This window comes from Bubalus bubalis, chromosome 1, assembly GCF_019923935.1.
Source record: "Bubalus bubalis isolate 160015118507 breed Murrah chromosome 1, NDDB_SH_1, whole genome shotgun sequence".
NCBI lineage: Eukaryota > Metazoa > Chordata > Mammalia > Artiodactyla > Bovidae > Bubalus > Bubalus bubalis.
This window is the reverse complement of record NC_059157.1, coordinates 175,371,846-175,393,526: the sequence shown is the minus strand read 5'-3', so window position 1 is coordinate 175,393,526 and position 21,681 is coordinate 175,371,846. Positions and strand designations below refer to the sequence as shown.

Genomic DNA, 21,681 nt, shown 5'->3' with positions numbered 1-21,681 from the left:
AGGGGAATCAGGAGTTCCAAAAATACGTTATATATTTTCATGTAGTAATAACCCAGAAAGTGACGTCACACATTTCCTTCTTCATTGGAAAAGGGAATTGCCGGGAGCCAGCGTGAGGAACTCCGCCCGTGGTAAAGGTCATGAGGAAGGAGGCTTGGCATACACAAAGGCGGGATCGAGCCTCAAGAGTCCCCCTGGAAATTCTCGAACATCTACTCCCAAAACCAGAGTCTGCCTACTTTACTACTTTGTGCTCTCACCTACACCTCTGACTTTACAGGGGGCTGTCCCCCACCACCTCTTTTGGAGAAGGAGTTAACTTAGAGCTCCAGTTAATAATAATTCCTGGGCGTTATAGGAGTGTTTCAACCTACAAACTCCTCTGAAGGTTCTCTAGCCTGCCTGACAAGGCTTGTCCAGCCACATGTGATTGTTCACAGCCTCCCAACTGTGAGAGGCACGAGATGTTTTAAACCTTCTAAAAACAGGTTCTTTAGAGAAGTTATTAAACTATTAGTATAGTATAGTGGGCTGATTAGAAATTGTATTGGTGAAGGGTTTTTCATTTGTTGAGCCAATGTTTACTGCTAAGTCTCCACATCCCCTGCCCTTATACACATTGATGAATATATAGAAAAATTAAGTATTAATTTTTAATACTTAATTTATATCAAGGTATTAATATTAATCATGTTAGATATTAATCACATTAGACCTTAGGCTAAACAAATTCTTTCCTTAATTAAAACCCACTACACCCTCACCCTACAGGAATGTAACTTTATCTGGTACCTTTGAAAGGTGGCGTCTGTTTTAAGAATAATCACCCCTGGAGAAATAAGTGTTCTGGTTGACTGACCACTGTTACAAGGAGAGGGTCATAAATTTTCAGCAGGCCCTCTGGCCAGAAGATGATGTAACACTCCTAAGACCTCTGTATACACTTGTATGAAGCACCTGACTTTAATAAAAGTCAGGACTGCTGACCCCGTGTGACTTTTGTATAACATCTCAGTGTATAAAGACAGACCCTGGAAAAATAAAAAATGGGATCAGTTCCTCGAAATACTGGTCTCCTCATGTCACTCTCTCTCTCAGCCTCTGGCTGAGTTTCCATCTGGAGTGCGGAGGCCTGCCAAGCTTACTAATTTTCCCTGGGTTTCTAAGATTCGACCAGGGAGGACTCAGTGTCTCCTCTCCCACGGGAGAACGGAAGGACGCCTGTGGCCTACATAAGTGGTGCAAACTTCTTGGCTTGAAGTTTTACTGGTTTTCCGAGTAAACCAAGCTACTCACCCTCTTTTCTCCACTCAATTTTCCTGCTGAGCTATCCTCATTCTATTACTCTTTATATCTCTAATTAATATTTAATTAAAGCCAGTGTATTCACCGACGCTGTCTCTCCTTCAAATTTCCCTGGATCCACCAGGGCTGGACCCTGGCAGGGAATAAAACCATTACTGATACTGAAGAGAACGAGGCTCCAGGATGACATGATCCTACGGAAGAGATGCAGCATTCTGGTGTGCAGGAAGGGGAAGAGGCAGGTAGAAATAAGCAATTGTTGATCCGGTTATTGACCATGAATCATGCTTTAGATATATTGTACCTCCCTGCCTACTATGCTCTTCCTACTACCCCTTCACCTAGCTTCTAAGAACTGAGCTCAGAGGCTCACTTCTCCAGGAAACTGCAGCCCCTGGCCCCTCCCTCCTAAGAGCTGCTTGCCCCCAACAGTCATGGTCACATGGCACAGTACCTCTCTGCTCTTCACCTTGTAAACCAATCTTTCACCTCTACAGACAAGTGATCCCTGCATTTCAGGCTAAGATCTGGTGCTGACGGTCAGGGCTATAGGCTGGACAAGGCAGAACTGAGAAAACACTGGAAGACTGAAGATGGGCACAGAGCTCTGGACCCTTCCATGAGATTCCTCCCTTTGGTGGCCTTCAGGAGGGGGAAGCAGAGAAATAAATGAGACTGCCTCTGAGTTGGGACTCAGCACATGTTTCCATTCACTCTTAAACTAGCCTGTACCACAGAGTTGAGTACAGCAGTTATTACCAATCCCACACTACAAACAGGAAGATCAGACCCTGAGAAAGAAAATAAACACCTTATTCCAAGGTCAGAGAGACAGAGCTGGATTGCAAATACTAGCCTCTGTAGCTCACAGTCTGACTATAGACATGAGGAGAATACTCAGGAAATAACAAAGTCATCCTTTGTCATCCCAGACCTGGGTAGACACAGATGCTGTACTCAAGTATGGAAATGTATAGGGTTTCTAAGACCTTGTTTTGGGAAAGAACTAAAGGCATGGAGCCAAGGCAATGAGTAATCAGCCCCCAGGCAGGGAACTGTTCCTGCAACCCAGACCCCTAGCGCACCGTGGATGTTGGCTATCATTCATCTTTCTGACTCAGGAGAAGCCCCTGAGAATCAGACATGCAAGTCAGCACGTGTCTACGGAGTAGCTGCTCGGAGTGCTGAGCTCAGGTCCAGCACTGTCTGGGCAACTTCATTTCCATTTCTTACTCATGAAGACATTCACTGATTAAACATATGTTTACCAAGGAACCCATGCACTAAGATGTCTTTGGAAACAGTGGTACCCAATTCTGCATGGCAATGCTCACAACTTTCTAAACCCCTGACCCGTATCCTGGTGTATATAACGGTGGACTGCTATAGGACAGAGACTCCCCAAACAAACCTGTCCTTCAGTCCTACTCCTGGCACTCTCATTAAGCTAGAACAGTCCCTGTTCGAGCGCTGAACTGAATGGTCAGACAGTTCAGAGCTCCACCCCCACCATCAGCTGAGTTATTTCTGAGAAACTGTGCTCTGATCATCTGCCTAATGGAAGAGAGCTATAGAGTGACTAACCTGGCCTTGGGTACCAAATTTAACTGAAAGGACATTTTTGCAGACCTCAGGAACATTCCCAAAGGCATGGGAACTCAGTGAGGACACCCTCATGTTTCAGGCTCCCAAAGTCCAAGAGGCCTCCCATACTGCCTGATGGGCTGGGAAACAAGGAGAGCAGTCACCAAAGAGACCATGATCCTCAGCTTACTCCTGAGGCTGCTTTGTCTGCTGACTTGACCATTTCTGACGGTCCTAGCACCAAAGTTCAAAGGCCTATGCTGCCCATAAAGAAGAGGTCCACACATCCCAAGAGCAACCAAAACCAGCTCACCCATTTATTTGACTGAGAACATTAAGGAAGACAACAAAATTAAACAATTTTTAATAAAATTCCTATAGAAAACTCAGTCTCAGGGCAAACATTCAGTTCTCTTTTCCATGTCATTGAGGACTGAGAGCTCCCAAGAGTCTTTGGAGAATAAGCAGTAGTTTTGCTGGATGTTGCCAGTACTCAGAAAGAGCCTCCATTTACACATTCAAACCAGTAGTTCCTATTGCACATATTAACATTATCTGCAATCTAGCACCCTAAATATATGGTACCTCAACAAATAAATTAAAGAGTTCCATGTGGCATGAAACATTTCAATTTGAACTAATATTCTTGAAAAATCACATTATTACAAGTTTTAATAAATACAGTAAGAACAGCTGGCATTTTACTAAAACACTGAATTTTAGGTCTGGAGTTTATTCCATAAATAGTTTCCTGTTCATTTGCTTTCTGTCTGGGATACATTTGCTCAAGTATTATGCTCTATGAAGTGAACTCTTTCATAGATACCATGTAAAAACTGTATTAATATGTGCCTCATTATAGAAGCAGCTGGAAGAACTGGATCACATATTAAGTAAAAAGTAACTTAGGAAAAAGCTCTGCTTTTGTAAAACTTTAAAACACAGGCTGAAGAAAATCAAAATAATATCTTTTTATATAGAACTCCCACTAGAAATTTTATAAATATATATGCAGCATAAATTATATTTGCCTCACCAAGCAGATTTTCAGCAATTCTGGCTGGGATGATGCTATCATGGTAGATAAATATCAACAAAAGAATTAATGTTTCCATAGGTTTAAAAGATTTCTCTTGAAAAACAATCATAATTTCAAATTATATTATAATTTGTAGTTTACACAATTTAAAAAGGGAGGAAAGAAAGCTTTCTTTAAGCCTCATTTGGAAAGTAAGAACAGCTACTAGTCCCCAGGTATGGATAAGTTGGCTGAGTGATAACACTTGGTCACAATATGAAAAAGAAGTATTTACATCTTTCCAGAAAAGTACCAAATACTTAAAAAAAAAAAAGACAAAAAATAATCTCTAGTAGCATTCCTTGGCGTGCAAAGTCAGCAGGAAATGATTATCCATAATGTTGAGTTTTCACGATGAATCTTGGAAGCATTCAAAAAGCAGAGGGTGTTGTCAGGGATTATTCAGATTAGGTTACTGTGGGATGCCCCATTCTTAATTTATCTCTCGGTTCCAGGATTTCGTTCCCTTTATAACATCTCTGGCAGGGTCATGTTCAATTTAGTGCAAGTGCAAAATGAAAACTAAACGAAACCAACAAACACATTAGGAACAAAGGCTGATTGTTAAGATCTGTAGTCTTTCCGAACTGTGTGGGCCATCCAATTGACTTTAGTAGTCCAACTTTCCCTGAGTGCCTCATCAAATTTTTGCTTGAATTGCTTGAGTGCTTCTTCTTCAGTCTTCCCTAAGGCAAGAGAGTCCTGACAATGAAAGAAAAAAATGTGATTTTATATAGTCTCCGTAGTGAGGCGCAAACCTCAAAGTCTGTAGAAGGCTGGCTCGGCCATACAGTGCACTCCATGTTCTTATTTAAATACCATTTACAGGAAAGAGAATGAACACCAAGTTATGGTGACAATATGACCTCTGCCAAAGGGTTTTCGTAGATGAAATGAATTTACAATTACTGCAAGACAACTATTTAGTTTCTTACTACCACCACTCAAGGATAAATGATATTACTCTATTTGCTGTGAACATCTGGATGAAACAGGTAGATAAAACTGAGCTCTATGTTTACAAGGCCCAAATTACAAAGGAAAGAGGTTTATACCTTAAGATACTGTATATCCTTGACTGAGGTGAGCTCAGGAAGCCCTGCAGTCAACATCAGTGCAAAGAGCGTGATGAAGAGATTCCCATGCCGGCGTAAAATCAGATACGCATCCTCACAACACTGGCGGAACCTTCAGTTGATCAAGCAAATCACAGGAGTATTATATCAGAACGAAAACAAAATATTTCATAAATGAAAATGAGACATATAGAGAGACTTTCCATACAAGCTGGAATTTTTACTTCTTTGAAAATTGTCCGAGGATGAAAATTTACATAAAATAAATCAAGCTCTCGAAAACTACATATATCTTTTCCAGAAACAAAACTAAACAGAAATATATAAAACACAATGTCATACTTAAAACTACACTTTTTTATTCTGTGAGACATAAACAATTAATTGTAAAAAAGTGGCAATTATACTCCATAAGGATTTCTAACCACATTTCTAGATTCTAGATTTGTGGTCTGACTCCAGAGACTTAATTTCTTTAATATCCCCCGAATATATTCTGCAGAAGCCCAGAAAGATCTGGAAATAATACTAGAAATCATTTGTTAAGCCTATCATATGAGTTGGTCACATCATATAACATATCGCTTATTATCAAAATACCCTTGAAGCTTAGTTATTCTTGTCACCATTGAAAATGAAGAAACAAAGATGAGATGATAAGTAATGTGTTTGGAAACATCAAACAGCAAAGACTAGATATGAGATTACAAAGTCCTTCTGTGAACCCTGACTCTCTTATCATACTTCACATTGAATGACAGCAAAATGCAAGTCCCTTTCAGCATTTCAAATGTCTATCAAATGTCTTACCAGTTTCAGAGAATTTTACAATGCAAGTAAAAGGCAGCACTGTATTGGAATAAAACAGTAATTTATCTCAAATTCCTAGCATTATTTTTCATTCTCTGAATCAAAACATGGATCTCACAGGCAAATTCCCCGAAATCCCCTGTTGGCAGACTGACTATCTCCCCAATTAAATATCTCTCAGCTAAGAAATGCTAGCCTAACTGGTCATATGAGAAAACAGTAGATGTGTTTACTTTGACACAAGGGCGATACTCACCGGCCAAATTTTTCTGTGTTTCCTGTTTTTCCTTGTTGAATCACATGAATGAAATCATAAGTAAGAATAAAAGGCACTCGCTCCCTTTTAATGCCAAATTTAGACTTGAAATTTCCAAGAATATGTCCAAAGTCAATGTGGAAGAGCTGGAAAACAAATGGGATTTAATTTCCACCCCCCCTTTTTTTCTGGTGGGTTCTGAATAAAAAGGCAAGGTCTCAGCAGTCTTAGACCCTGAAGTACTACATCCAAAGTCATGAGACCCCTTCTCACTTTTCATAGACTCTTGGATAATTTAAGAAAACAGTGCTTCTGATATTCATAGGTCTTTTATATTTAACAATAACCCTGATATTAAACTGCATATACCCAGTGGGAAAGATGAATCTTTAAAAAGAAAAATACATGCAAATTATAAACATGTCTGATTCTTAAAAGTCAAATAGTTTTATATACAGAACCAAACCAAAAGAGAGTACATCCTTGCCCCACCAGTTCCTTCACCACCTTAAGTGCTACTACTTAGAGGTAACTTCTTCCCACACTTTCACATGTTTTCCTGATATTTGCTTCCATTTTCCTAAATAGTATTAATATGTTTATACTTACTTTTTACTTCCTAATTTTAGATTACCGTGAAAGGTAAAGATTTAGTAGTCTTGTGATGATGTTTGTTATGATGATGTGATAGTATTAATATGTTTATACTTATTTTTACTTCCTAATTTTAGATTACTGTGAAAGGTAAAGATTTAGTAGTCTTGTGATGATGTGATGCCTCACAAGGCAGCACAACTATATCATAATTTATGGTTAAATCAATGTTGATGTTCCATTGTTAAGTCGTGTGTGACTCTTTTTGACCCCATGGACTGTTGCACACAAGGCTCCTCTGTGCTCCATTATCTATCTAGTCTTTATATTGTTCAAAATGTAAATATATTTCAAAGTTTAGTCATGTGGTAATGGTATATACTATGATTACATTTCCTTTTTTTTTTTTTTTTTACAATTTTATTTATTTTTGGCTGTGCCGGGTCTTTGATGCACAGGCTTTTCTCCAGTTGCAGTGGTGGGCTTCTTTCTCACTGCAGTGGATTCTCTTGTTGCAGAGAACGGTCTCTGGGGCATGCCGGCTTCAGTGGTTATAGCATGTGGGCTCAGTAGCTGCAGCTTCTGAGCTCTAGAGTATGGGCTCAATAGTTGTCGTTCATGGGCTTCGCTGCTCCACAGCATGTATGATCTTCCCGGATCAGGTCAAGCCCATCTCTCCTGCACTGGCAGGCAGATTCTTTACCACTGAGCCACCAGGGAAGCTGTACATTTCCTTTTCTGCTCATCTTTTTCCTTGACAAAACTTTTGTTGTTTTCTTAGTGTTATAAGATGTGGTCATTAATTTTTCACAAAATCTTAAAATTCTAAAAATCATTGTAAAACAGTTGTCCACCTGGTCAGGTAGTCTGTCAGTTCCTGTCTCTGCTTGGCTGTTCTCCTGGCCTGCCACAGAACTGTCACCCTGTGCTCACCCTTCACTCTTGTCCTATTTAGAGTCCCTGATTCCCAGGTCCCACATCACTGTCTCTTTTGGTATACACCAGACTTTCTCAATATTGGCACCAGTGACATCTGGGCCCTGTAATTCTTGGTTGTGAGGTTCTATCATATACACTATAAGACATCTGGCAGCATCTCTAGCCTCTACTGAGAGATGCCTGAAGAATACCCCTATTTCCATCACGACAACCAGAAACGTCTTCAGACACTGACAAACGTTCCCTGGAGGCAAAAGCACCCCCAGTCGAGAACTACTGGTTTAGACCTTTGTTCTGACATCCTCCTGAAAAAAAGGCACAGAGGTGATACAGCTTTTAGAACAATTTTTCTACTTTTATACTGAAAGTCTGGTATAGAATTCTAGGTTAGAAATCATTTTCACTCAAAATTATGAAGGATAATTTCCACTGTCTTATAGTTTCCAACATTGCTATTGAGAAGTCAAATCTTTCTGACTTATGAACCCTAGTATGCTGCCTGGTGTGTCTCTGGGAAGGTTTAAGACCTTCACTTTATGCCTGATGCACTGCAATATGAGGGTGGATGGCCTTAGTAAGGGTCTTTTCATCCACTATAAAGGATCTTTTGTGGCCTTTTGGTTGAATATTCATGAACATCAGCTTTAGGAACCATCTTTATTTTCTGGCTAAGTTCCTTCCCTTCCTCTTATGAGCTACTTCCTTCTGTAACTTTAGCATAGACAGTAAACCTCCCTGGACTAATTCTCTGTCATCAAAATCTTTATTCTACATATTAGGCATTTTGTTCCTTTTGGGGACATTAAAGGACAATATATACCATGGTGCCTCAAAAGCAGAATCAGGGCCAAACTGCCAGGATTTAAATCCTGGTAGTCATTCTCCGTTTATCCATCTTCTCATCTGTAAATGAGGATAATACCACTTAATCTGTAAAGTTGTCATAATGATGATTCAAGGAGTTAACATATAAAGAATTTAAAGAACTATGCTTTCTATAAGTAAAAGACTTCAAAAAATCTTAGTTGATCTTTAATCTATATTATTCTAATTTTATTTGTTCTTAACTTCCAAAAATTCTATTTTCTGATTTTTAAAAATAGAATCTTATTACTTCATAGACACAGTGTCTTTTTTCACTTTTTAAATCATCTTCTGTTTACTGTAGTTACTCTGTTTTCCCAGAGTTCTTTTCCCCCCATTTTGCTTCTTTTTGGTCTCTATCTCCATCTGTTTCTACAAATGTCTAATAATCTTTGGCTCACCATTCATGTTTAAGAATGAGTCACTAAAAAGACGAATGAAAAATCTAAGGATGTGGTAGGATTCCTGATCAGTGGGCTTCCTTGAAGAATGACTGGGGAGAGACCTCAACAGTCAGGACTTGTGAGCTTCACTGGAACAGACCAGATTCTCTTGAGATGAACCATCTAGTCTCTTGGGAGAGTGGGAATATACACCTGGTTGCTATGTTCCTGGAGCAAAGCAAGCAGAAGTGGCTGGGAGTCACACTGTTTTTCATGACAACATAATCACTTCATCCCCATTTTTAATATGGCAACTTACTCTTAAGCTTCTGTAGAACCTGTGTGTCCTTGAGTCAGAGGAACTGGTTTCTTTGGAGAACCGTTTAGCCCTTCTTAGAGTTAGGAAGGAGACATGAGTACCTAACTGCTCCGTATATACACTACCAGTCAGTCCTGTTTTTAGCTTCTTCTCCTCTCCCCATCTCCAGCAGCACCCACTGCCTCTTAATTCCTTAGGGTGACACATCCACCTACAAGTAGCCATTTTCTCAGCTATGCTAAGTCACTGCTATTTCTCCATTTTGCTTTTGCTCATCCCCAAATCTGCTGATGTCTTTCACCCTTTGTGGCCTCTATTATCTTTGATATCTTGGATTTACATATTTTTCAATTTATTTTTTATTGAAGGATAATTGCTTTATAAATTTTGCTGTTTTCTGTCAATCCTCAACTTGAATCAGCCATGCTGCTGCTAAGTCACTTCAGTCGTGTCTGACTCTGTGTGACCCCATAGACGAGAGCCCACCAGGCTCCCCCGCCCCTGGGATTCTCCAGGCAAGAACACTGGAGTGGGTTGCAATTTCCTTCTCCAATGCATGAAAGTGAAAAGTGAAAGTGAAGTCGCTCAGTCATGCCCGACTCTTAGCGACCCCGTGGACTGCAGCCCACCAGGCTACTCCATCCATGGGATTTTCCAGGCAAGAGTACTGGAATGGGGTGCCATTGCCTTCTCCGAATCAGCCATAGGTATACCTATATCCCCTCCATATTGAAACTCCCTCCCCATCCCACCCCTCTAGGTTGATACAGAGCCCTTTCCTGAGCCAAACAGCAAATTCCCATTGGCTATCTATTTTACATATGGTAATGAAGTTTCTATGTTACTCTTTCCACACATCTCACCCTCTCCTCCCCTCTCCCCATGTCCAGAAGTCTATTCTCTTTGTCTGCTTCTGCACCGCTGACCTGTAAATAAATTCTTCAGTACCATTTTTCTAAATTCTGTATATATGTGTTAGAATATGGTATTTATCTTTGTCTTTCTGACTCATTTCACCCTCCATAATAGGTTCTAGGTTCATCCACCTCATTAGAACTGACTCAAATGTGTACCTTTTTATGGCTGAGTAACATTCCATTGTGTATATGTACCACAACTTTATCCATTCATCTGTCGATGGACATCTAGGTTGTTTCCATGTTCTAGCTGTTGTAAATAGTGCTGCAATGAACAATGGTATACATGTGTCTCTTTCAATTTTGGTTTCCTCAGTGTATATGCTTAGGAGTGGAATTGCTAGGTCATATGGTGGTTTTATTCCTAGTCCTTTTAAGGAATCTCCATACCAACTTCCATAGTGGCTGTATCAATTTACATTCCCACCAACAGTGCAAGAGTATTCCTTTTCTCCACAGCCTCTCTAGTATTTATTGTTTGTAGACTTCTGGATGAGGGCCATTCTGACTGGTGTTAGGAGATATCTCATTGTAGTTTTGATTTGCATTTCTCTAATAATGAGCTATGTTGAGCATCTTTTCATGTGTTTGTTAGCCATCTGTATGTCTTCTTTGGAGAAATGTCTGTTTAGGTCTTTTTCCCACTTTTTGATTGGGTTGTTTGTTTTTCTGGTATTGAGTTGTTTGAACTGCTTGTATATTTTGGAAATTAATTCTCATTTCTATATACAGTTATTTTGTCTCCTTAGGTAAGCTTATTCCTAGATATTTCATTCTTTTTGTTGTAATGGTGAATGGGATTGAATCCTTAATTTCTATTTTGGATTTTTCATTCTTAATATATAGAAATACAAGTGACTTCTGTGTACTGATTTTGTATCCTGCAATTTTGCTAAATTCACTGATTAGCTCTAGTAATTTTCTTATACTATCTTTAGGGTTCTATGTACAGTATCATGTCATCAGTAAACAGTGAGAGCTTTACATTTTCTTTTCCAATATGGATTCCTTTTATTTCTTTCTCTTCTCTGATTGCTGTAGCTAGGACTTCCAGAACTATGTTGAATAATAGTGGTGAAAGTGGACACCTTGTCCTGTTCCTGATCATGGGGGAATGCTTTCAGTTTTTCACCACTAAGAATAATGTTTGCTGTAGGCTTATCATATATGGCCTTTTACTATGTTGAGGCAGGTTCCTTCTATGCCCATTTTTTGAAGAGTTCTAATCATAAATGGGTGCTGAATTTTGTCAAAGGCTTTTCCTGCATCTACTGAGATGATCATATGGTTTTTATCTCTCAATTTGTTAACATGGTGTATCATATTGATTGATTTTCGTATGTTGAAGAATCCTTGCATCCCTGGAGTAAACCCAACTTGATCACGGTGTATGAGCTTTTTGATGTGTTGCTGAATTCTGTTTGCTAAACTTTTGTTGAGGATTTTTACATCTGTGTTCATCAGTGATATTGGCCTGTAGTTTTCCTTTTCTGTTTTGTCTTTGTCTGCTTTTGGTATCAGGGTGATGGTGTCCTCCTGGAATGAGTTTGGAAGTGTTCCTTCCTCTGCAATTTTTTGAGAGAGTTTTAGAAGGACAGGCATTAGCTCTTCTCTAAATGTTTGATAGAATTCTCCTGTGAAGCCATCGTGTCCTCAGCTTTTCTGTTTTGGGAGATTTTTTTATCACAGCTTTAATTTCAGGGCTTGTAACTTGGTTGTTCATAATTTCTATTTCTTCCTGGTTCAGTCATGGAAAATTGAACTTTCTAAGAACCTGTCCATTTCTTCCAGGTTATGTACTTTATTGCTTATAGTTATTCATAATAGTCTCTTATAATCCTTTGTATTTCTGCATTGTCTGTTATAACCTCTCCTTTTTCATTTCTAAGTTTGTTGATTTGATTCTTCTGTTTTTTATTTTATTCTTCTTTTTTATTGATGAGTCTGGCTAAGGGTTTGTTAATATTGTTTATCTTCTCAAAGAACCTGCTTTTAGTTTTATTAATCTTTACTATTATTTCTTTCATTTCAATTTCATTTATTTCTGCTTGGATCTTTATGATTTCTTTCCTTCTACTAATTTTGGAGTTTTTTTCTTTTTCTTTTCCCAGTTGTTTTAGGTGTAAAGTTAGGTTTCTCTCTGATGTTTTCCTTGTTTCTTGAGGTAGGATTGTATTGCTATAAACTTCCCTCTTAGAACTCCTTTTGCTGCTTTGAGTTGTCATGGTTTCCTTGTCATTTGTTTCTAGAAATTTTCTTATTTCCCTTTTGACCTCTTCAGTAACCTGTTGTTAATTTAGAAATGTGTTGTTTAATCTCTATGTGTTTGTGTTTCTTACAGGTTTTTTCTTGTAATTGATATCTAGTCTCATAGCGTTGTGGTTGGAGAAGATATTCAATACGATTTCAATTTTCTGAAATTTACTGAGGTTTGATTTGTGACCCTACATATTTCTTATTCTTCAATATTTTATTAGAAGGGAGTCAAGAAAGAATGGAGAAAAACCTGTGTTTCAATCTGATTAACCAGTATTCTGAGGGGATTTTTTAAAGTGTGAACACAAGGTTCATCTCTCAAAGCCAAAACCAGATCTACTCAGATCCCCAAAGAGGTATAAAACTCTGGGTCCCTCTGAGAGTCAGAGTTCACATAGTGACCCAGAGATTTTTATTCTGGAATTCCTCTAGTGTCAGGGAATTATGGCTAAACTGAAAAATATCTCAAGTTATTTTATCTGTCTTTGCTTAAAATATAAGATTTACAAATAAAAGTCACTCTGAACATTTAGAAATCTTTTATTTCAAAACTAAGAGTTTCTTTATAATAAATAACCTGGTATAGTTCCTAAGCTACCCCAAAATGATATTACTCACACTCCCTTTCTCATTACTCCCACAGATGATTATATGGGATATTCTAAAAGAAAAAATAAAGTGGGATTTGTCTCAACTTTTTCTTTTCTTAATCTTTTCTTTCTTTACACCCTACATAATACCTGCTTCTTCTATTTGCAGGTACATGTGTCCCCCAAATAGAATTTCTTATATTGAAGGACTAGGTCACTTATAAATAACCGCAATAATTTTTAAGCATTTAAATAAATGTTTATCACGTAACTTTAAGCAAACAAACCAATATAAATGAAGCAGATGGTATATGAAACAAGGGGTGGGAAATAAAAGAAAAGCCAAAGACATGACTCAGAGAATCATAAACAATCTGAGTTTCATTAAGAGACTGTGCTGCATATAACAGCATCACTGAGGTCCTTGCAGACTCTGGCTACTTACCTGGCCAGTTTTTTTGACCATGATGTTATCACTATGTCTGTCACCAATCCCAAGGACATAAGAAGCTACACAGTAGCCGGCACAGGATAGGGTAAACTCCTCAATGGCTCGGTCCAGGTCATCCCTAAACAAGAGGAAAAAACAGAAGAAAAGATTTTAGTCTCCAAAGGTATGGGATGGAGCCAATCCACATTTCTGTTTCCTTTCAGAGGAGCAAGGCAGAGAGGAATCAGCAGGCTGGCTCAGATACCAGATAACTAGAAATCAACTATTCAAACTGCTGTGTCCTGGGGCTCATGTTTCAGTTGGGACGGGGGCTGGTTTCATATGAATAATAATGAGAGGAGACCATCAGCTTTGCTGGGTGATACTGGGCTTTGGAATACTTTTGTAGTTTTGAACAAAGACTAAAATCCATATTTAAGAGTTAAGTATTGAGGTTCCAATCATTTAAGTCACTGATTTAAATCAAAAGCAACTAATATAGACCCTTTAGGGACAAGGCCCTAAATCAGAATCTGAACACTGATTCTCATATACAAGTTCCTGGATTTTGCCAATGATAAACATTTAAGTCTGACTTCAAAGTCTTAAGCCAGTAATACTTTTAGTGTTTCCTTCTCATTGAAAATTCTTTAATTTCCTATGTATTAGGGACTGTCCAACACAATAATACAAATAACACAATTCCTCGGCTTCCCTGGTGGCTCGGGTGGTAAAAAGCATATGCCTGCAATGTGGGAGACCTGGGTTTGATCCCTGGGCTGGGAAGATCCCCTGGAGGAGGGAATGGCAACTCACTCCAGTATTCTTGCCTGGAGAATCTCATGAACAGAGGAGCCCGGCAGTTCTCTGGGGTTACAAAGAGTTGGACCAGACTGAACGACTAAGAACACACAGCACAACACAATTCCTAGCACTGTAGTTTTTAGTTTGGAGAGACCACTTGACAAACTCATTTACTTCTACTGTAAAAATCTACTGAAAATTTACTTAAGTTCATACATTCCCATAATTACAGAAGTTCATGCACTTAAAAAGTTATATGTTACTTGTTAAATACTTAAACTCTTAGGTTTGTTAAACTACTGCTTGGCTCTGAAATTTTATCTAGATGAAGTAGAATTCAATGCTAATCTGTTAGACTCTAGGAAGGCCTGTTTATCATTTTGATCTAACCAGAAATGAAGCAATAGATAATATTAATATTTCCTCTAGGACACCGATGAGTCTACCTGAGAGAATACTTATTTGTTTGACAGTTTGTTCAGAAGACAAACAAAAACACACGAACCCAGAATTGTATTCTTTAAGCCAGTTCAGAAGGGCATCTTTGTTGAAGGCTGCTGCTGCAGCAACATTGCTACTGTTCAGCTGAATGTCAGCAATTGTTTCAGAGGTGCTCACAACTTCAATGAGGCCAGAGCGGTCTCCTGTTGCTAAGCAGCCGTAAGGTAGCATCCTGAAAAGAAGAAAACGGATACAGAGAGTCACAGGTCTATGCATCCATTAAATGAAAGATTGACAGAATTATTTTTTTCTTTGAATTTTTAAAAAAGTTTTATTACCATTGATACCCTTGTCACTACTGTATCGGTCATATAAAAAAAATATTAGTTCCACTTCCAGTTAGAGTATAAATATCTTGGCTAACAAATAGAGTACTTTATAGAACTCCAAAGTGCCAGCTAAATGTGTAATTTATTACCTGATTATTTGGTGCAATATTCTACTCATTTATGCAAGTAGACAGAAGCATATTAGAGAAAAGAAAAGTCTTTCATTTTTACCCTAAATTTTGGAGAAGAGAATCACCCTTTACAGAGCATCTAGGTGCCACACTGCAGGCTAAGCACTTTACACATTACCTTGGTTAACAGCAACCTATCGTTCCACTGTTCAAGCCCACAAACTTAAGGTAATCTATGATTCTTCCTCCCATTCCCAATATTTACCTATCTTGAAAATGCATACAGTCTAAGAAGTTCTTTGTCTCCACCCTTCTTTAACCTACCACCCTAGTTCATGTCACCACCACCCCTATTCAATTACTCAAATTTCCTAACTAGTCTCCCTGCTTCCATAGTATAGTCTGTTCTAAATGCAACAGCAATATGTGCTGTATGCTCAGTCGTGTCCAACTCTTTGCAACCCCATGGACTGGAGCCCACCAGTCTCCTCTGTCAAGGCAAGAATACTGGAGTGGGTTGCTATTGCCTTCCACAGGGGATCTTCCTGACCCAGGGATTGAACCCACGTCACTTGCATCTCCCTGCATTGGCAGGAGAAATTCTGTACCACTGAGCCTCCGTTTAAAATACATTCACAGGACTTCTCTGGCAGTCCAGTGGTTAAGACTCCACGCTGCTAATGCAGGGGGTGTGGGTTTGATCCCTGGTCGGGGAACCAAGATCCCACATGCTGCACTTTGTGGCCAAAAGATTTTAAAAAAACAAACAGCTATTCATGTCATTCCCCTGACTGCAATTTTCGGCGATTGCTTCCCACCTGAGCGTAAGCCAACATGCTTGTTGGAACTCCCAAGACCTTCAATCTAGTCCTGCTTCCCCTCTCTTAGTATCTTTCCCTTGCTCACTTGTTTTTACTACACTGGCTCCCTTGCTACTCCTCATACATATCAGGTACAACACTCTTTCATCCCTTTATCTGTGTTATTTTCTCTGCCTGGACCATTCTTCCCCAAGACATCTACATGGCTTATTCCCTTACCACTTTGAAATCTTTCCTGAAATGGCTCCGTCTCAGTAAAGAATTCCCAAATCATCTTATATGCCAACAAACTACCTGCTGTCTCGTCCCTGCTTTATTTTCCTCGATAGCCCTCAACACTCCAAAATCCTGTACATTTTTTTATGTGTTTGTTTATTGTCTGTCTCTACCACTAGAATGTAAATTTCATCAGACAGGGATAATTTGTTCACTGTGCATCTTCAGTACCTGAGACTGTGTACAAAGCAGGCACTCAGTATTTCTGAATGAATTAAACAAAGTTAACAACAAAATTCCTATAAGTAAGGTGAGTTCCTTACTTGACAATTTTACAAGCACAATGTAAACTTCAATTTGCGAAAAAGTCATCCATTTAAGTAGAAGATCCAAGACTTAAAACTAGGTCTGAGTAGCTCTAAAGCAATCTTTTTAACTGATACAGTCTACATCACTGACTATATAAAAGATCTCTCAGGCTGCTTCCTGTACAAAATAATTTTAGCTAAATTCATACATAGAATTTTGCTTATATTTGCATTTATATGATCCCTAATAAAAATCAACATTTTCTCAGGTCTCTTTTAGACATTTCAAGTAGAGTTTCTTTTGTGAATTAGTTAATCAGATATTTGGTCTATTTATTACAGTTTTAAACATTATTCTTAGAGATTTATGTGAATTCTTTATATATTAGTATTATCCTCTCATTTTGGTTGTCAACGTTTTCTTTGGTTTTCTAAAAACTGTATTATCACTAGAACAAATATAAAATGGAATAAGATACCTTGTAAATTTCAAATATAAGGCTGGTGTCTACAGAAAATGCAAAGTATATAGAATTCACTGATTCAATACATACAAGTGCAGCTATATGTCTGTTGGATGAATGTGACTGTTGGATGAATGAGAAGTGCCACGAGAACATGTCAAGGACTAAGAAAGAGCTCTGTGCGGAGGAAGGACACGAGGGACAGAGGCAAGTACAAGGTAGAGGATAAATGCCAGATGAGGAGAGGAAATGGTCAGTGTTGGAAGACCAGGTGGAGCTTTATCTGTCATGTAAGGACTTTACCAAAGAGAAAAAAATATGTGTGTGTGTGTTGGGGGAATGAATGAGTGTGTTAGTGTGAGTAATAATCAGATAAAAGAGAGTTTCATTTAAAAGTTTTTAAATTTCCTTCTAACCAACAATTCAATTTTATGGCTCTTTAAGCTATTTCCTGGTTCCAACAAAATATGGTTGGGAGCAAAATTGTGAAACTACATGCTGACAGCCTGATGATATACAAATAGCCTGCCTTTGCATCTGCATTATTGATCGATTTCTCTTTTTTAAAGTTTACCCTTCACTAGAAAAGGCAGCCATGGAGCATGACAGTTTTTACCAATCCCCCCATCCTTATCATGACACAGCACATGTGAGGTAAACACGGTCCGGTCAAGTGCACTTTGGCTCACTTTCCGACATCTCTTCATACCCTACTTGTAGCCAAACTGGGCAAAACTCCAACAACTTCCTCTTCAAAAGCAGACACTGATGAAAGCATTTAGTGTCTTGAGGATAAAACGCTCACAATGGGTAGGAAAAAACATCCTTGTCATAAAGACAGTTTGACAGAAGTCATGCTGGGGACAAACTCTTGGAGCTCTGACCACCTTACAGGGGCCCCCTGAGCACTAAACTTCTCATTCAGGCTATGACAATACTTAGTAAAGTTTATCTTCCTTTCTCAGACTCTCTGACTCAAGGCGTAATTTGTTATCTTTCCATTAAAGCAAGAATTGTAAAATAAGATAAATTCCAAAGCAGCAGGGATGGCAGCCCCATCACCCTACTCTGAATGCATATGTAGAAAGTTTTCTCTGGCCTTGACTCTGACACACGGACCCAAGTCTTGGTGGTACTTTAGCCCATTGCCTCAAAAGGAGGCAAGGATAATTCTTTTACCCAAGGCTTGCACTGCTTCCATCTTCTTCCTATATCCTAACTACTGATACCAGCGTCACTAGAACTGCTGTGTAGCTCTCTTAAAGGGAAGTAAACCCCCATTAGTACAACTCAGATACAAAGTCACAATGAAGACAACTCTCCAAAATTCAGTACCTATTTGACGACCAGTGGTCAGAGTGTTCTAATACTGATGGCTTACAAAAGTTCTAATTTGGCAGGGAAGCTATCAAGAGTATTTTGAGACATCAGAGAAGAATATGTACTTTAATTCATGCTAATGTAGCACTTTTGCAGGAGCTAAAATATTCTGATCAAAATAGTAATGTGTAGAAGGTATCTGAAGATTTGACATTGAACTTAAATGCCTCTAACTTCACTAGAGGCTCAGTGGTAAAGAATCTGCCTGCCAATTTTGCAGGAAACACGGGTTCTATCCGTGTTCTAGGAAGATCCCATATACCATGGAGCAACTAAGCCCGTGGGCCACAACTATTGAGCCCTTGCTCTAGAGAGCCTGGGAGCCGAAACTACTGAGCCCATGTGCTATAACTACTGAAGTCCGTGCACCCTAGAGACCATGCTCCACAACAAGAGAAGCCACTGGAATGAGAAGCCCATTCTACCACAACTAGAGAGTAGCCACCTTTCATCGCAACTAAAGAAAAGCCGGGGAAAAAAGAAAAGAAAAGAAAAGCCAGCACAGCATGAAGACTCAACAGAGCCAAAATTAATTAATAAATAAAATTATTTAAAAAAATAGTGTGTGCTACATGAACCAGTTTAAGCTGAACAGCTGGCCAAAAGAAAAACAAACATAACACCAACACTGGGGCATGTATATTTATAGAAACAGTAAAAAAAAATGTTTGCTGAAAAAAACAGCTACTGGTTTGAAAATGAACTCAAAAGAATTAAAATCCTGCATATTTTTTAAAACATGGGGTCAGAGTACAAAAAGTCAGCAAAGAGCTCACTGAACAGACAAGTTCCTTTTCTTGTTAGACACACACTGTTTCCCCTGAGACAGACACCAAGTTTATTTCTAGCACTCCCACATGCGGCTGCCTCCCTTTGCCTGAGGTCACAATGAACTTCATTTGATGCTAACTGTGCTTTACAGCTGAACAGAATGACCAAAACAAAAAACTAGGAGAAAAGAATTTAGTTGGAGCTTTCAATTAGTCTGATTAAACTAAGGATAGTCTTTAGCTCAGCCTTTTGTAATTAAAAAGACTCATCATATGGCTAGAATCTTCTCAACTTTAGTATAGTAGCCCACTGTGGAGCTTTATGTGCTGACCATGGAAACAAGTGAAAAGTTACCAGCCAAAGCTTGAAAAGTTTTCCCCATTTTTTAATGGAATAAATCAAATAAAATCATTTTCACTGGGGTTTACTATAAGAATAATTAATAAACTTTTACTGAACTGAGCCAGATAGTAAATATTTTAGGTGCTGTAGGTAATTAAATCATTTTGTACCTACAGCACAAAAGCGGCCATAAAAAAAAAGAAGGGAAAAAAAAAGGTAGGTCAGACCCCTCTGAGTTTGTGTTCCTCAGGAATAATTTCTTACAGTCAGCCATTCCCCTCTTATCTACATATTATTTCTTATGACTAAGTTATAGACCAAAAGTTTGCTACCTATTCAAAACTACCTGTTCTATTTTTACACATATGTATTAGAAATTTCTGCTAATTGAAAAGCAAACATCTTTTAATATGACAGTACTCAAAGGTCCTTTTTAGATGTACTATAACTTACTTCTGTATTCCAATCACACCTACAAGTCATATTTATGGATCAAAACCTATGGCAAATTGTTCACTCTACCTCAACAGTACTGGAAAAGTTTCCAATGGAAAAATTCAAAGACCAGAAAACTTAAAAAAAAAAAAACAAAAAACAATGGACAGTTACATACTTGGGCCACCAGAATACTTTTATAAACAAAGAGTTACTAGGTAAGTCTTACCATAATTTTTCCTAACTGCCAAATAACAAAACAACTGAAATCAAATTTAGAGTCTGACAGACCTAAATTTGGATCTAGCTCCACCACTTACTATTTCTGTAATTTTTGACAAACTGTTTATAATCCCTTAAACTTTAATTTTCTCATCTGCTGAAAAGGAATTTTCTCATTTTCTTATAAATTACATGACAGTATACATGTGAAGAACCTAATACAATACCTTGTTCAATCAATAAATATCAACTGTTTTAAGTTTTTAATAAATTAAAGTTAAAAAGAAATAAAGAAATACTCCTAATCTTGCAGGGATAAAGCACAAGTGTAACTGTTGCTAGCTACCTTGTGGACAAAGTTGCTGTAGATACTAAAACGCATAAAAAATAATAAAGGAAAAAAGCTTTTAAAAGTTACAATTAATAAGAAAGAAAAGGAGATGTCTATATTCCAGATATATAGATTATTCATAGTAGTGGCTCAGGAAGTTACTGACTTGGCTGACATTTTAATCTGCATGAGCAAAGAGACATGGTATCGAGCCCACGAGAACCAGGATCTGGACTTGAAATCCTACACAAAGCTGGGGCTACAAAAGGGCTATCAAATGTATGAAGAGAACTAGAAAACGTCTGCTCATTAATAACAGGATATACCATGAGAGTTTGCCTTAGATCTAACCTGGGCCTGGGGTGGGCAATAAAAAAGGAGAGATTCATGAAAGTGCAAAAAACTCAAGCCTTCCCATATGCTTATGAGACTCAAATATAATCTGAAATATGCGAGCCTGAAGGCAAAGAGTTACATAAAAACTGGTTGCTCATGCATAAAGATCTTGGGCAAAAGCACAAACTAAACCAAAACTCATTTTGGGAGGAACTTTCACACCCTAGGGGGCAAAGGACCATCACAGAAAACACAATATTCACCAATAATGAATTCAAAACTAAATATTAGTAACTATACAAGGAAATGAATAATATTAAGCATATAATTGAAAAGGTGATACCCTAAGAGAGAACAGTATGAAAGAGATGCTAAGATGATAAAGACATGAAAAGGAACAGCAAGTATAAAAAGAGAAAAGTACAGTATTAACAGGAGAAGAGGTATACAAAAATCAAATCAAATACAAGAGCTAAATAAACAATTACCAAAACAAACACACTACATTGATACACAAGAGATTAGACAATACTGAAGAGATAATGAACTGGAAGACAGAATGAAAGAAACTACAATAAAGATTAAAAGGAGAGAAATAGCAAAGATATTAAGAAGACATGTAGGACAAAACAGGAAAGACCAAAATACATCTATTAAAGTTTCAAGAGAAAATGAAGAAAACTGCAATGATGAAAAATATGGATTCATTCTGTAGAAAATACAAGATGTGATTTTCTTAAAAAGATACAAAGAAAACGGGCAAGTAAAAATAAATCAAAAGAAATCCAAACACAGACAAATTATGGTAAAACTGTAGAAACAAAAGGCAAAGAAAACTTTTTTCCTGCAATGGGAATTTAAAAAGACAGCTTATTTAGATTGACAGCAGACTTTAGAAAATGACAACAGAGGTCAGGATACTATGGAATAAAATCTTCAAGATTTCTAA

At 38.1% G+C, this 21,681-nt stretch overlaps 1 protein-coding gene across 3 annotated transcripts in view; it reads right to left on the bottom strand.

Annotated features, from left to right (window-relative positions):
* Positions 1-3,192: 3,192 nt before the first annotated feature.
* The window catches only part of PIK3CB (phosphatidylinositol-4,5-bisphosphate 3-kinase catalytic subunit beta), a 180,479-nt gene continuing 161,990 nt past the window's right edge, over positions 3,193-21,681 (bottom strand). For all 3 annotated transcript variants that reach the window (XM_006069974.4, XM_025290968.3, XM_025290986.3), the window contains 5 exons: positions 14,711-14,878; positions 13,417-13,540; positions 6,110-6,255; positions 5,023-5,155; positions 3,193-4,669 (listed from right to left, as the gene is read on the bottom strand). In XM_006069974.4, coding sequence (XP_006070036.3) covers positions 4,532-4,669; positions 5,023-5,155; positions 6,110-6,255; positions 13,417-13,540; positions 14,711-14,878 — 709 coding nt within the window. In that variant the 3' untranslated portion in view covers positions 3,193-4,531. The remainder of the gene's footprint in view (positions 4,670-5,022; positions 5,156-6,109; positions 6,256-13,416; positions 13,541-14,710; positions 14,879-21,681) is intronic.